Source organism: Nyctibius grandis, chromosome 4 (genome assembly GCF_013368605.1).
Source record: "Nyctibius grandis isolate bNycGra1 chromosome 4, bNycGra1.pri, whole genome shotgun sequence".
Classification (NCBI taxonomy): domain Eukaryota; kingdom Metazoa; phylum Chordata; class Aves; order Nyctibiiformes; family Nyctibiidae; genus Nyctibius; species Nyctibius grandis.
Window position 1 is genome coordinate 55345069 of NC_090661.1, and position 12594 is coordinate 55357662.

The following is a 12594-nucleotide window of genomic DNA, read 5'->3' on the forward strand; positions in this document are numbered from 1 at the left end:
TACCATATGGTTTATTTCTAGGAACAAAAAAACTTAAAGCACCTGAACAATTAAAGGGATATATATAATGGGTGTCTAGCTTTACAAGTCAGCAATTTAGCTCCTGAATGGATAAAAGGACACAAGAATTTAATTCTTCCAGACAAGAAAATTGGTTTTTTTTGCCAAGTGAAGTAGATACTTTACCTATCATATTACTGTTGTACTACAAGGAAGAAGAGTAAAAACAAAATTAAATTTAATTTAGGTTTATTTAAAAAATAAATAAATACTGCTTTCAGATATAAACTGGTATTTCACAGTAGACATTTATACTTTGTACCATCCACCTGCTTTAGGCAAATTGAAAGAGGGTTTTTTAGCATATATATATATCTCTGTAGATCTATATAATACGTAGGGTTTTGGGGGGTTTTTCTTTGGAGTTTAAAGTTTCAAACAAAACAAGCTTCTGCAAATCAGCAAGACTGTATTAAGGTGAAGTCTTAAATGCACATAAAAAAATAAGTACAAACTGGATCAGTTAAACTGAAGATTTGGCTCTTACATTACTTAGACAAAAGTGCTACGTTCTTACATAATTGGGAGTAAAAAAAATAATTTCAATATGCATAATATAAGCATAATTGTTCTCTGCCATAGAAAAATCAAAGTTAAGACTCATACACAGCTTACAGAGATCATATCAGGTCATATACTTAACTGATTTTATTTTAGTCATAGAATCATAGAACCGTTTTGGTTGGAAAGGACCTTTAAAATCATCAAGTCCAACCATTAACCCAGCACTGCCAAGTCCACCACTAAACCATGTCCCTAAATACCACATCTACATGTCTTTTAAATACCTCCAGGGATGGTGACTCCATAACTTCCCTTGGGCAGCCTCTTCCCATGTTTGACAACCCTTTCAGTGAAGAGATTTTTCATAATATCCAGTCTAAACCTCCCTTGGAGCAACTTGAGGCCATTTCCTCTCGTCCTATCTGAGCAACCAGGTTCTACATACCAGAGAGGCACTACAAAGTTGGTATTACTTGCATTCTTCACTCGGTGAGACCCAAGCTGCTCAACAGGGATGCTGAAAATCAGGACTGGGTTCAGTGATATACCATCTGGAGTTGTCTGCACAGCATCTGATTGGCTCCAAGAGGTGCTGTTAAAGCCTTTCCATATCAAAAAGAATTTGGACCCTCTAATCTTCTGTATTGACATTTTAGGAAGTGGGGTATGGAAGCAGTGGGAAGGGAGGAGTGAGGGGAAGAAGAAAAAAAAAGAGAATAGAAAGTAGGAAATTGGGGGGAAAGAAATCAAATTCATAGTTCAGAAGTGAGAAAGCACGGAATCATTGAAATCCCCTTGAAAATAAAATACTACCTTTAGTTATTTATGTTTTGTGTAAAGATTCAAATTTTCCTTCAAATGTTACCTTGCATTTGACTGTTCGCTGGAGTGCTGCTAGTTTTACCAGTTCCTGCTGCTCCTAAAGGTTTCATAACAGGAACAGAGAGCTTGGGTGGAGGAAGGCTTGGACAAGATTCTGTTTCGAGGAATTTCACAAACAATTCTGAAAAAGACTACAAGAGGCTACTAGTTATATTTTACTGATGCTCTGTTGAAAAGTATGTACGTTAAAAATACATACAAACATAAAACAAAAACCTGTCAACAGCCTCCAAAGATTATGTACTGGTACTTAGTACTTGGTACTAAGTAGCCCTTAGTGAGTGACAATGAAATTTGTTTTCAAAATACACAGTTTTTTGTTGTCTCAGTAAGTGGTATTTATGTGAAATTGATAAGCTCTAAAGATAACACACATACTTCCACCATGGTTCCATTATTGATTTAAGGCAATTGTTTCAAGAATCCCATGCTGCTACTGACATCACAGTACTTCCTTGCTCAAGCAAGTCACTCCTCCAGAAACACATAAAACAAACATTTCTCTTAAAACCCATTGCTTTCTTTATTTGACAAAAAGTCTTGAATAATGGAAGCATGGAATGATTAAGGTGTCAATAGCATCACAAGATAAAATTTTGCTTAGTAAAGCCTGTACTACACATACAAAAGCATTAATTTTCCTCTTTTACGTTCACAGTTAACCAGACCACAATCGTCTGGTGGCCTAAGTGCCTGCATTATTTTAGCGGGCAAAACCCAATCCCTACACTTCAAGATAATTTACAAGAATCAATTGTCAATGCGCTTTTCTAGCTCAATGAGCGAAAAACCAAAATTAATCCAAAAAGCCTAATCCCTCAGTCCTCTACCCTTGAGTGCATTATTTCCTGGTCTGCAAAATGGAAAGTTCCATAGATTAACCGCTCCCATGGACCATGCTATAACTGTTGCTTTACAGTATCTGAAAGCTTAAAATATCAACTTTATATGCTGTACATAAGAGGCACTAGCTGCAGCAGCTGAGGAAGCTTTTCAAATGAAATTTAAAGGCCATATGGGAACACAGTCATCAAAATACAATGTCACAGTTTTCTATACTGTTGCATAGTGCAGAATTCCAGACTCCCACATGTATTTAACCTCCAACACTGCCAGTTTACAAGATAAAGTCCATACTCTAAGAAGTTAGTGATCCCAGGAACCAGTGGAACAGTAATTGGATTTCTGTATTAGTCCAAAACTTAGTATTGTATAATTTTCATCAATGCTTACATATTTATTTAGTGCAGAAAAAAAACCCCTTATGCCAAAGCAGTTGCACAAAACAAATAAATAATGTAAGATACAGTAGCATCAGTAAATGAAGCTCAATATACTGATGAACCAAACATCAGCATTAACATGCAACTGCCCCATTTTTTCCACTCAATCATAGAGAATGAACAATTAATTCTTACACTGTTAAAAATGTTCTGATGAGTTGGCCTCAAAGGTGTACTAGGGACACTCTTTGACCCAGCTCCTCCACTAAGCCAGCCAGTCACCCATCTCGTAACTCCTCTTTGGTCTTCAGATAATAACTGGAAAGTATTTAAAAAAAAAAGTTAGAAAACCAAAAATAAAGCAGCAGATAAAAGAAACTGCAACATTGTGCTCATTGTATTTATTCACAATAACTATGTGGGAATCCTACAGATAAATAAAAACTTTAATTACTGTCAAAACATTATGCTCTGCCTCCCAAAGGCTGGCAGTCTAAAAACCTGGCTGTTGATTTAAAAATATGAGCCCCACATTCTTCACAATACATAGTGGTTCATATAAAACTAGCTTAGTTTTCTGTAACTGACATATTACAGCTATTATACACAACAGCACAAAGTTAAACCCCTTCCTTTGTGCATTAACAGTCCTCAGCAAAATTAGATCCATTCTATTAAAATAATGTTATCAGAAGATAATCCAGTAAGATCAGCATGTCCTGCATAAAAAATGAATTCAGATGAGAGAACAAAAAACATGCTTTCCCCACAAGAAGTGAAGGAACAGTCACATTTAGTTTAGCAGCAGGTTATTTTATTTTCAGGTAAGCACATCGCAAATAAAAAAGGAAGTCTAGTTTTCTGCAAAGTATTACCTCATCGAGTTGTTCTTTTTTTATTCCCAAGATACTTCCCATTAACCTTAACACTTCAGGACGTTTATTTTTTGGAGTATGAAAATGTCCAACAAAGAGATTTCTCATCAGGAGCCTGCAGAAGAAAAGGAGGTTCTTATACAATCTGCTCTTACAGAACAGTTGTTACCGTAATATTGATGCATTTATTCCTCATAGGTTTGCCCAATTTACAATAACCCAAATAAAGCAATCTAATACAAGGAACTAAAAGGGCACCTCACCAATTTCCTTCCCCTACAAGTTAGAACATTTCTTACACTGTAAGTGTCAATTTGGACAGTATTAGAAATATTGTATGCAGTAAGGTCAAACATGAGCACGTTTTGATGTAAGTACTCCAATCAGGGAAAATGTTTATTCTAAGATCTTGACTCAGCAGAGCATTTAAACAGATACTTAAGCACAGTCCCAAATCAAGATGTAAGGAAGGGGACAGAGGAAACCATTTGTCTATCCCTATTTCAGTTCTAACAGGTAAAGAGAAGGAAAAAAAAAAAAAAAAGACCAAGGATGAGAGATTTATACAACATCCAGGTGATGCTAGGTACATGAAAGGGCTTGCTATTTACACCTTGACATTGTAACAGATGTTCATTAAGAACTTTTATCTCCATTTCCAGAGCTCATGCTATTGAAGTGCAATTCTACTTAAGAAACGTATCAGGAATCCAAATTTATATACATATTGGTTTTACTAATCAAAATTACTATTTACAACCACCAAGCAATTGAAAAATGTCAAAATAATCAAAGTATAACTACAAGATCACATACAGAAGCCCAGTTCTGCAATACTCTTGGAACTATGTTAGTAACATATCTGTACATTGTGAGGAATAAACCCCCAAAATGTATATCAAGTCTTTCATTAAAGACTTACTTGTCCACTTTTCCTTCTGTGCTGTTCATAAGATTCATTAGTTTATTCTGTACATCTTCTAACATTTCTCTTCTGATCTCACCTATAAAATGTTATGTCACAGCAAATAAACAAAAACAGAAACTTTGAAACTTTGTTGCAAAACTTATTAATAATACACACATTTAAAAATAAAAATATGCTAATACTGTTATGGTGCTTTTTTTAAAAACAAAATCAGCTTGATTTTTTTATAAAAAAGTGTCAACTTAAGAAGTGATTATTATTTGAAACCATATGCTAAAATTTCTACAATGATACCCAATGCTGAAGTACAGGAACAGAGAAAAGAAATCAGCTGCAGAAGGTGTGATGAACTGCTCTGTTCCACTTAGATAATAACAGAACTGGAAAGAAACTCTTGTTCGAGGTCCTGCAGTGGCACTATTTCATAGTCTGGCCAAACTGCAAGTTGGCATCAGGTCTTTTATCTCAGTCCTTAACCTCAAATATTTCCTAAATCCAGCTATTCTGCATACCATCAAGTTGCTATACCCTTGAAGTACTAAGTTCTCCAGTCTCCCAGGAGAATTACCAGCTAGCAGAGCAACATCAGTAACTTGTTGTGGGTCTGTCTCTTCTGTTAGGACCTTTCCCACTCCTGTTAACCGACACAAGCTCTTGAAACAGAATGCTGGGACACACTAATGCATCCTAGAACCAGTGCTGTACTTTATGATGGAGTATACTGGCAAGAAAGGTTCTCCAGAGGTTTATGCAAGAGTCCCCATACTTTTGGGAATATAAACATTCAGTTAAAAATGGCAGAAATGAAATGCCACAGCTACCATGAACCAGAGACAAAACTGAGAGGACGATGGCAAACACTTTCACCCAGGCATCATGGCCTGCCAATTAAGTGAATAGGCCAGTATTGTAAGTTAATTAATATGAGGTTGTCTAGGAGTGTGCTAGGAGTCACTACAAAGATTTTCTGCCTTTTTTTGCATACTGACTCCAAGTTCTGATACTGTTCTGTAGTGGCTGCAATGAAATCAGTTCATCTAGGATATCACAACATCAATAATTACATTCTTGGCCTGCACAAAGGACCCTATTTTTGCTCTCCACAAACCCAAAACAGGAATTATTAGAAGAGTAAGAGAGGAGTTTAGATTCTGCATTCACTAGTGCTATAACTTTTCAGCTTTCTGAAATTCCTGACCTTAATGACTTCTCTACTATCTACACACTTGACCCTTACAACATCAGAGTATTTAATGAGGGAGATACAAATGCAGTAGCCCATTTCATTAAAAGGAGCTATGCCATGGTATTGTTATATTCACCCTTGCCCAATAAATTCACAGCACCAACTTCTCTACAATTCTAAAATTCCACTAACACAAATTACTTGTTAGCTCAAATACAGAATACACCCAATTACTCCAATCATTCCGTGTCAGCAACTCAGGCCTCCTCTGACCTCCCACAAAACTCAAAAATAAAGCTCATAATAAAGAAAAAAATTCTCCTAAACCTTTGCTTGCCATAAATATTTTGCAACATTCTGATTGTAAGGAAACGAGGCACAAAGTTTCCTCTTTATAAAAACTCAGATACACTAGAAACTGGATAAAAGTATCTGATGTTCACGTCTACGCAAGTTTGCACAAAAAACAGAGTAAGAAGTACTAGAAAAAAATTTATCTCACTTAAATCCCCAAACACAGGATTTAAGAACACTGGCAGTAAAATGTTCTCAGACAAGAAAACAAATAATTACAAGGTACAAAGAATTCTTAGAAGATAAACTACAAATGGCTTCACCTTAAGACAGCAAAAATATAATTTTTCACCAGACTGGGGTTCTGCAAGATACTACCTTTGAAGCTACTTTTTTCCTAATAAAATCACAAGTAAGTCTTAATCACACAGAAAAGCCTGACAAATACATTATAACATGGACTGTCCATGCAAAGATCAACTCTACCCTACAGTTATATAAGCAGAAATGATGAGCTTTTTCTCCTCTCCCTCTGAATGCCTATCTTCAAATCCTATGGAAAAACTGCCAATCAACTTAATTTCCCTACCATTTTAACACTTCTTGGGCTCATGCTAATTAAAAGTGCTTTATTTAAAAAGCAAAACAAAACACACCTAAGATACACTTTACTTGTATCTATCTTGTAGTTCATTTCTAAAAAGCCTCAGCATCTTTGTAAGAAAAGTGACTTTTATAAATTTTTATACCCTTCAAATCATCTGGAATGCATCAAAAGCATTCCACTCTAGTTTCCACATGACTTTCAATCTTTAATAAATGAATGCCACAACTATGCTGACACAACATGGTTCTCAATTAACACCAATGACTCCATGAGAACCCGCACAGAGTTTTGGTATATATACATCAAAGAGCTAGGCTGTGAAATGAATACAACCTAATGTCCTGTTCAAATACTTTACATCTTTATATAAACATTATACTTCACAAATATGAATTTTAGTTTGTTCTACTCTATACTCTCTAACTAATGTCATGCTGGGAAAGTTCTTATTCGAGGAACACACATATTAAGCTTCTTATTCAAAACAAGTTAAAAACCAAACAAAATTATATATATTATACAACAATATATCTTGTAACAACTACATCCATATGCACTGAAATCCATTCCAATAATGTGACTGCTCTTCAGCACTCCTCTCTCTCAAAACACTAGGGTGAGGCACAGGAGAATTAATCCACGGTTTCAAGGTTTAAACTTACTTAAAGTTATGCTACTTTGTAAATGTGGTTAAATACGACCCAAATACTTGAAGGAAAACATTTGCAATATAATTATGGAATGATAACAGTTGTAGGAGCATACATGGAAGTTGAGTTGTTATTTGGGTCTCTGCAGAATAAAAGGGAATTTAAAAAGTTAAACTACTAACAAACACCCCAAAAATACAAACAAACAGCATCTAAAACAAGTTTCAAGTAAATCTCATGCTCTTGCTATTGCTCTACAAAGCCAGATAATCGCGAGTTTCCTTTTCAATTTTTATTCACGATGAATTTTAGAACACGTATTAATAATTCCAATGAAATGTTACTTGTTTTCTATTTTTCCTGACAAAGAGATTTAATAACAAAGAGTACCAACTTTTAAGGACAGCTACACAGCTATATTCCATCCACAGTGACTATGCAACTCCATCATTAAACATATTTTTTTAAATGGAATATTTCCTTCTAAAATAGAATCTTAGAGTTGAAAAGGACTTAAACACGTACTTCGGGTGTATGAAAATACTGAAAAACAAAGAAGACCCGAGCCAAAATTCAGCATGGACTGCTGTGAACCAGACATTTACAACAGTCTCCAATAATTTGTTAACCATTTATGGCAATCCAGAAAACTGCATCTGGTACATCTTATACTTTTCCATTAAAATCACTTCTCCTGCCAAAAAAATCCATAAAGAAACCCTTCAAAAGATTTGGCCAACAAAACTGTGTCTGGGAATGTATTTGGCCAATTTTCAATAAGACATTATATGTTTTCTTGTGTAAATAGAGAAAATGGAGTGGTCTCTTTTTTTCAATAAAAATTATGATTTATTCTACAACAACATTAAAGTGCTGTTTCCTTTATGCAACAATCCCTTTTCAATTTTTTTAACAAGTAAAATGCTTGCAATACAACATAGCTTGATAAATTACTGAGATTCATTTTTCTCTCAAAGTTCAAACCCCTCCTTTCATATGCAAAGGTTTGCAATCAAAATTAACCAATAATTAAGAGCTCCCCATTTGAGAGTGCCATGTTTGCCTATGCCAAAGTTAGTTTCAATCCAGGGTGTTCGAAAACTTTTGCTGTGAATGTCTGTAGTGAGACAGAGATATACAGTACAGTCAATTCAAAAACAAATTAGTGTTTAGTTGTACATGCGTGTAGCAGCTTGAAATTTAATTTAGCTTGTAAAATTCTTATGTGAACTCAGGGAGCATTCCTATGATGCCCACTTGGATGCCAAATTGCACTTAGACAACTAAATTTAAGTAAGTACTCATTCTATTATGTAGTAGAAAAGCCGTAACTTTTTGTAGAGTTCTTGCTGAAATTGTGAAGACTTTCAAATTACTTTTCACATGAACTATCTGATCATAATCAAGTATGCTTTAAGAAAATATTACTTATTTCAAGAGTAAGAAAAATTATAATTTTAAAATTAATAGCAATAATTAGTTTTACATGTTCAGAGCAAGAGTTACCACTGCATCCAGCAGAAATGACATTCCAGGTCTTCCACAAGCAAGCCTTAATTGAAGGCATTCACCCAAAAATTTCCCACAGACATGGGGGAAGAAAAAAAAAAACAAAAGTAAGAGCTGTTAAGTAACCACAGAGAGTAAGCAAACCTCTGCTCTTCAAGCTCCCTTTTTAGAGCCGCTTCAGGGACCAGTCACAAGCTTCCCTCTGATTTTAGATTTATCCCATGTGCTCAGTGAAAGCCTGACTATAACACAGGATGCTGCAGCAACAACAAAATATGGTGACCCACAGAAATAAAGAGTGGAAAGTAGGACTCAGTTGGGAAAATGGAGGAGGAAAAGACAAATGAAGACAATAAAAAAAAAAAAGCCTATTCCCTCAGCAGTCAGTACTGTTAATAAGTTCACCCATATCAGAACTGTCATGCAACTAGACACAGAGATGTAACTTTCCCTCTTGGTTCAATGAAACATTGCACACAAAATTACAAGTCAGGCCTGAGATGTAAGTACAGAAATCCAGCAAAATTATTATTTGTCCTAAGTCCTGCTTTAGCTAATGCTATTGACTCCTTTCTCAAGAAAACTAATACTAATGCAGTAATGGAAAAAAAAAAAAAAAAAAGAGATCTTATGTTACTCGCATAGCTATTTTGTCACCTCCAAGTGACCTCTCACCTCTGAGCTTATAAATCTTACTGATGTTTGATACTCAAATACATTATATAGACATTACCTTTCATTTCTCCCATTTGATTAGACTAAAGAGCATAAGGCCATAAAACAGAAATACATTGAAATTATATCAGTTTTTAGTAAAGGTTATTCTGCCTCTTTAGGCTTTCCTACAGTTTTAATGCTAAATTTGTTTATGAAAGGCTACGCATCTCTTACAGAATTCATGTTTTAGTGATGTCAGAAAGAGGAAAAAAACCCAAAACAACCCACATACCAAAACATTCACAGAATCACAAAAATCAAAGAAACATTTATGTTGGAGAGGATCTCTAGATCATCTAGTCCAACCCCTCTGCTCAAACAGGGTCATCTACAGCAGGCTGCCGTGGACCATGGCCCACTGGGTTTTGAGTATTTCCATGGATGGACACTCCACAGCTCTGGGCAACCTATTCCAACATTTGACCACCCTCACCATAAATATTCTTCCTTTTCTAAACAGTTTCTTCTAGCAAATTCCTCTACCATCTGGCCAAGTTTTGTCTTCAAATCCAAGGCAATGACATTCATCAAATATTAGAGCGCTTAATCTGAGAACAATATAAAAGGCATCTTCCTAAATATGAGCAATCAGGAAGCTTATTTGAAATTAGATCTAAAAATACAACCTAAAGATGTGTCCAAGACCTTCCACATAATCTCTTCAGACAGTCTCACATATGTGCAAGAGCTGCTCCCTCTACATCTCTTACCAACAGCACACCCTTTCTCTCTACCTCACTGTATTCCTGTGTGTATGTCAAATATAGCAGGTAGTTACTTTGGAAAATGGGACAACATTTGGTATTTTACAAACTTTCGAAAAAGAAACTTACAGAGCTAAATCAAGGGCTTTGGTATTTATGGGGGAAAAAAATGGGAAAAAACCCAGCTACTACACGCATTTCTATTGAGAAAGATCCCTAACAGAAGGTAAACAATACTTTTTCAAATTTGCTTTATAAACAAGGAAGTCCTCAAAAGGTGGCACAGAATTATTTTTTCCTCATAGGAGACAAATTTTGGTAAGTTTTTAGGAATACTACATTGTCTGCTCAGCTGCTTGGAACGTTTTAAGCAGAGATAAAAAAATGTAGTTACCTTCTTTCTTAAGCTCTTCAATCTGCTCCTCTTTGATATCAAGCTGCTCAGTAAGCCTTGATGCTGCATCCAGTGCAGCATTCGCCTCTTCTAAACTTTCCTGAATAGAGGACAGGAAAGGGACAAAATGAGAAGCAAGGGAATTCACTATCACAATTATGCTAATACAGCACAGATCAAACGTTACAGATGCAGAGACCTCCATCACTTCTTCTTTAGAATAACTGGATTGTAAACATCCTCGGAAAATGGATGGTCAGCACAGGAATGTTACTTTGCTGACCTTCTTTTAGTGCCCCTCTCTCTTCCAGGAAAGAGAGTATAATTACATAACTTAATGTATTCTTAGACAGTGACACTTAACACGGCAGTTAAAAACAAAAAATTCAACAAGAATTAGCATTGAGTATCACAGGGTTCAATTTCATTATTCAGCCCACCTGCAGTGACACAACTTTTTCTTCTAAGGTTTCTGCTTTTTTCCTCCATTCTGCAGCCTGTTTTTGGTGTTTCTCCAGCTCTGCTGAATACATAGCTTTTTCTTCTAAAGGGTTAAAAATACAAAACAAAACAAAAAAAATCTTGATTCACAACATGTAACTCTTTTTGGGACACACAACTGCAAAACCTCAGCATTATCATATCTGACCTTCATGAGGTAGAGGTGGAATTCAAGTTTCATAAATGGGATATTGACCATCAATTTTCACAAGGCCAGAATTGTTTTTATAAGTTTTTTAAAAGACAACAGATTCTGAAATTCAAGCTATCAAAAAGGAAACCAGATAGCTAATATTTAAAAAGCACCAAAATATGGTAATTATTCCAGTTGAAAAATGCCTGTTGCAATCTTTGCTATTTCTTGACAAAACTTACCCTGTTGGAATTGCTCTAGTACCATCTGCAGGTTGGCCAGTGACAATGCATACTGCTTCACTTGGTCCTGTGAGATGGTGAGCTGTAGCAGAGTTTCATCTCTCTGCTTTGAAACCAGGTTTAATTGCTCTTGCAAAGATTCAACTTGCAGACTAGCTTGATGACTTAAAGAAAATAAAACACATTATTTATGAAGACAATAACAGAAGTCACCACATTAAATCCCAGCAAAAATAGCCTACCTTTAATTTTTCAGCTCAATTTCTAAAAGTGAAAGCAATTTTTTTTCCTGATTCCTCTTAAAGAAAAATGACAAAAACCTAACAACAGATTTTAAATAAGTATGGTAATAAAATTTTGGCAATCAAAACCAAAAACCTACTTTTGTTTGATGTGCATTAGAAAAAGAAAAAACTAATCTTTGTTGTTGACTATCGTAACAGTATCTTTACCAAAATAAGAATCCATATCTTGCTAATCTTCTGCTTCAATTACCACATGAATCAATAGGTCTTTCTACCAATTTTTACTTTTAAAGCCAGTCTCCAAGAACTCAGTATGTACTATCTTGCTCCATACTGACCACTGAATAACTCATTTAATATTTTTGCATAATGGGAAGTTATGAACCTGATTTACTCCTATGCCAGTCTTTTTAAAGAGTGCATATCAGGTGGGAAATAAGCTGTATTTCTTGAAAGGTATTTGACAAGTTTGATGAAGAATTAAGAAACATTCTGATGAACAGTTTTAACACAACCTTCTCCCAACTCTTCCATTTTCTCCACAACTGTTCACAACAAATTCTGCTGAACTCAGAAATCTCTTTGCTGAGAACATCAGGAGCAGAATCCCTCTTTGGCACTTCAAGAAAAAAGAAAGACTGCAGCTACATACATATTTTTTGATTAAAATGCTTGTTCATTTGGACGACTGTAGTAAGATGAAAAAAGAATTCTTTTGCCCAAAGTAACCAACATTCCTTTAAATAAAACAATATTAAAGCAGTCAAGATATGCACTGAGTAATTTTAATACTTGGGTTTTAATTGTTCTGGCTGAAAAATATTATTATGGCAAATAAATAAAAAACCACAATTGGCTCTAGCCTCCCAGATTCTGCTACCCATGAGAACTTCAACACATCTTGCTTTATATATATATGCAGAAAAAAGCTTACAGCAGT

General features: G+C 35.2%; 1 protein-coding gene across 1 annotated transcript in view; it reads right to left on the reverse strand.

Moving 5' to 3' along the window:
* The window catches only part of TRIP11 (thyroid hormone receptor interactor 11), a 36617-nt gene that overhangs the window by 3616 nt on the left and 20407 nt on the right, over positions 1-12594 (reverse strand). Inside the window, exons 13-19 of the mRNA XM_068398502.1 lie at positions 11410-11573; positions 10974-11077; positions 10534-10633; positions 4467-4548; positions 3545-3659; positions 2865-2987; positions 1430-1577 (exon numbers count right to left, since the gene is read on the reverse strand). Of these exons, the coding sequence (XP_068254603.1) occupies positions 1430-1577; positions 2865-2987; positions 3545-3659; positions 4467-4548; positions 10534-10633; positions 10974-11077; positions 11410-11573 (836 nt within the window). The remainder of the gene's footprint in view (positions 1-1429; positions 1578-2864; positions 2988-3544; positions 3660-4466; positions 4549-10533; positions 10634-10973; positions 11078-11409; positions 11574-12594) is intronic.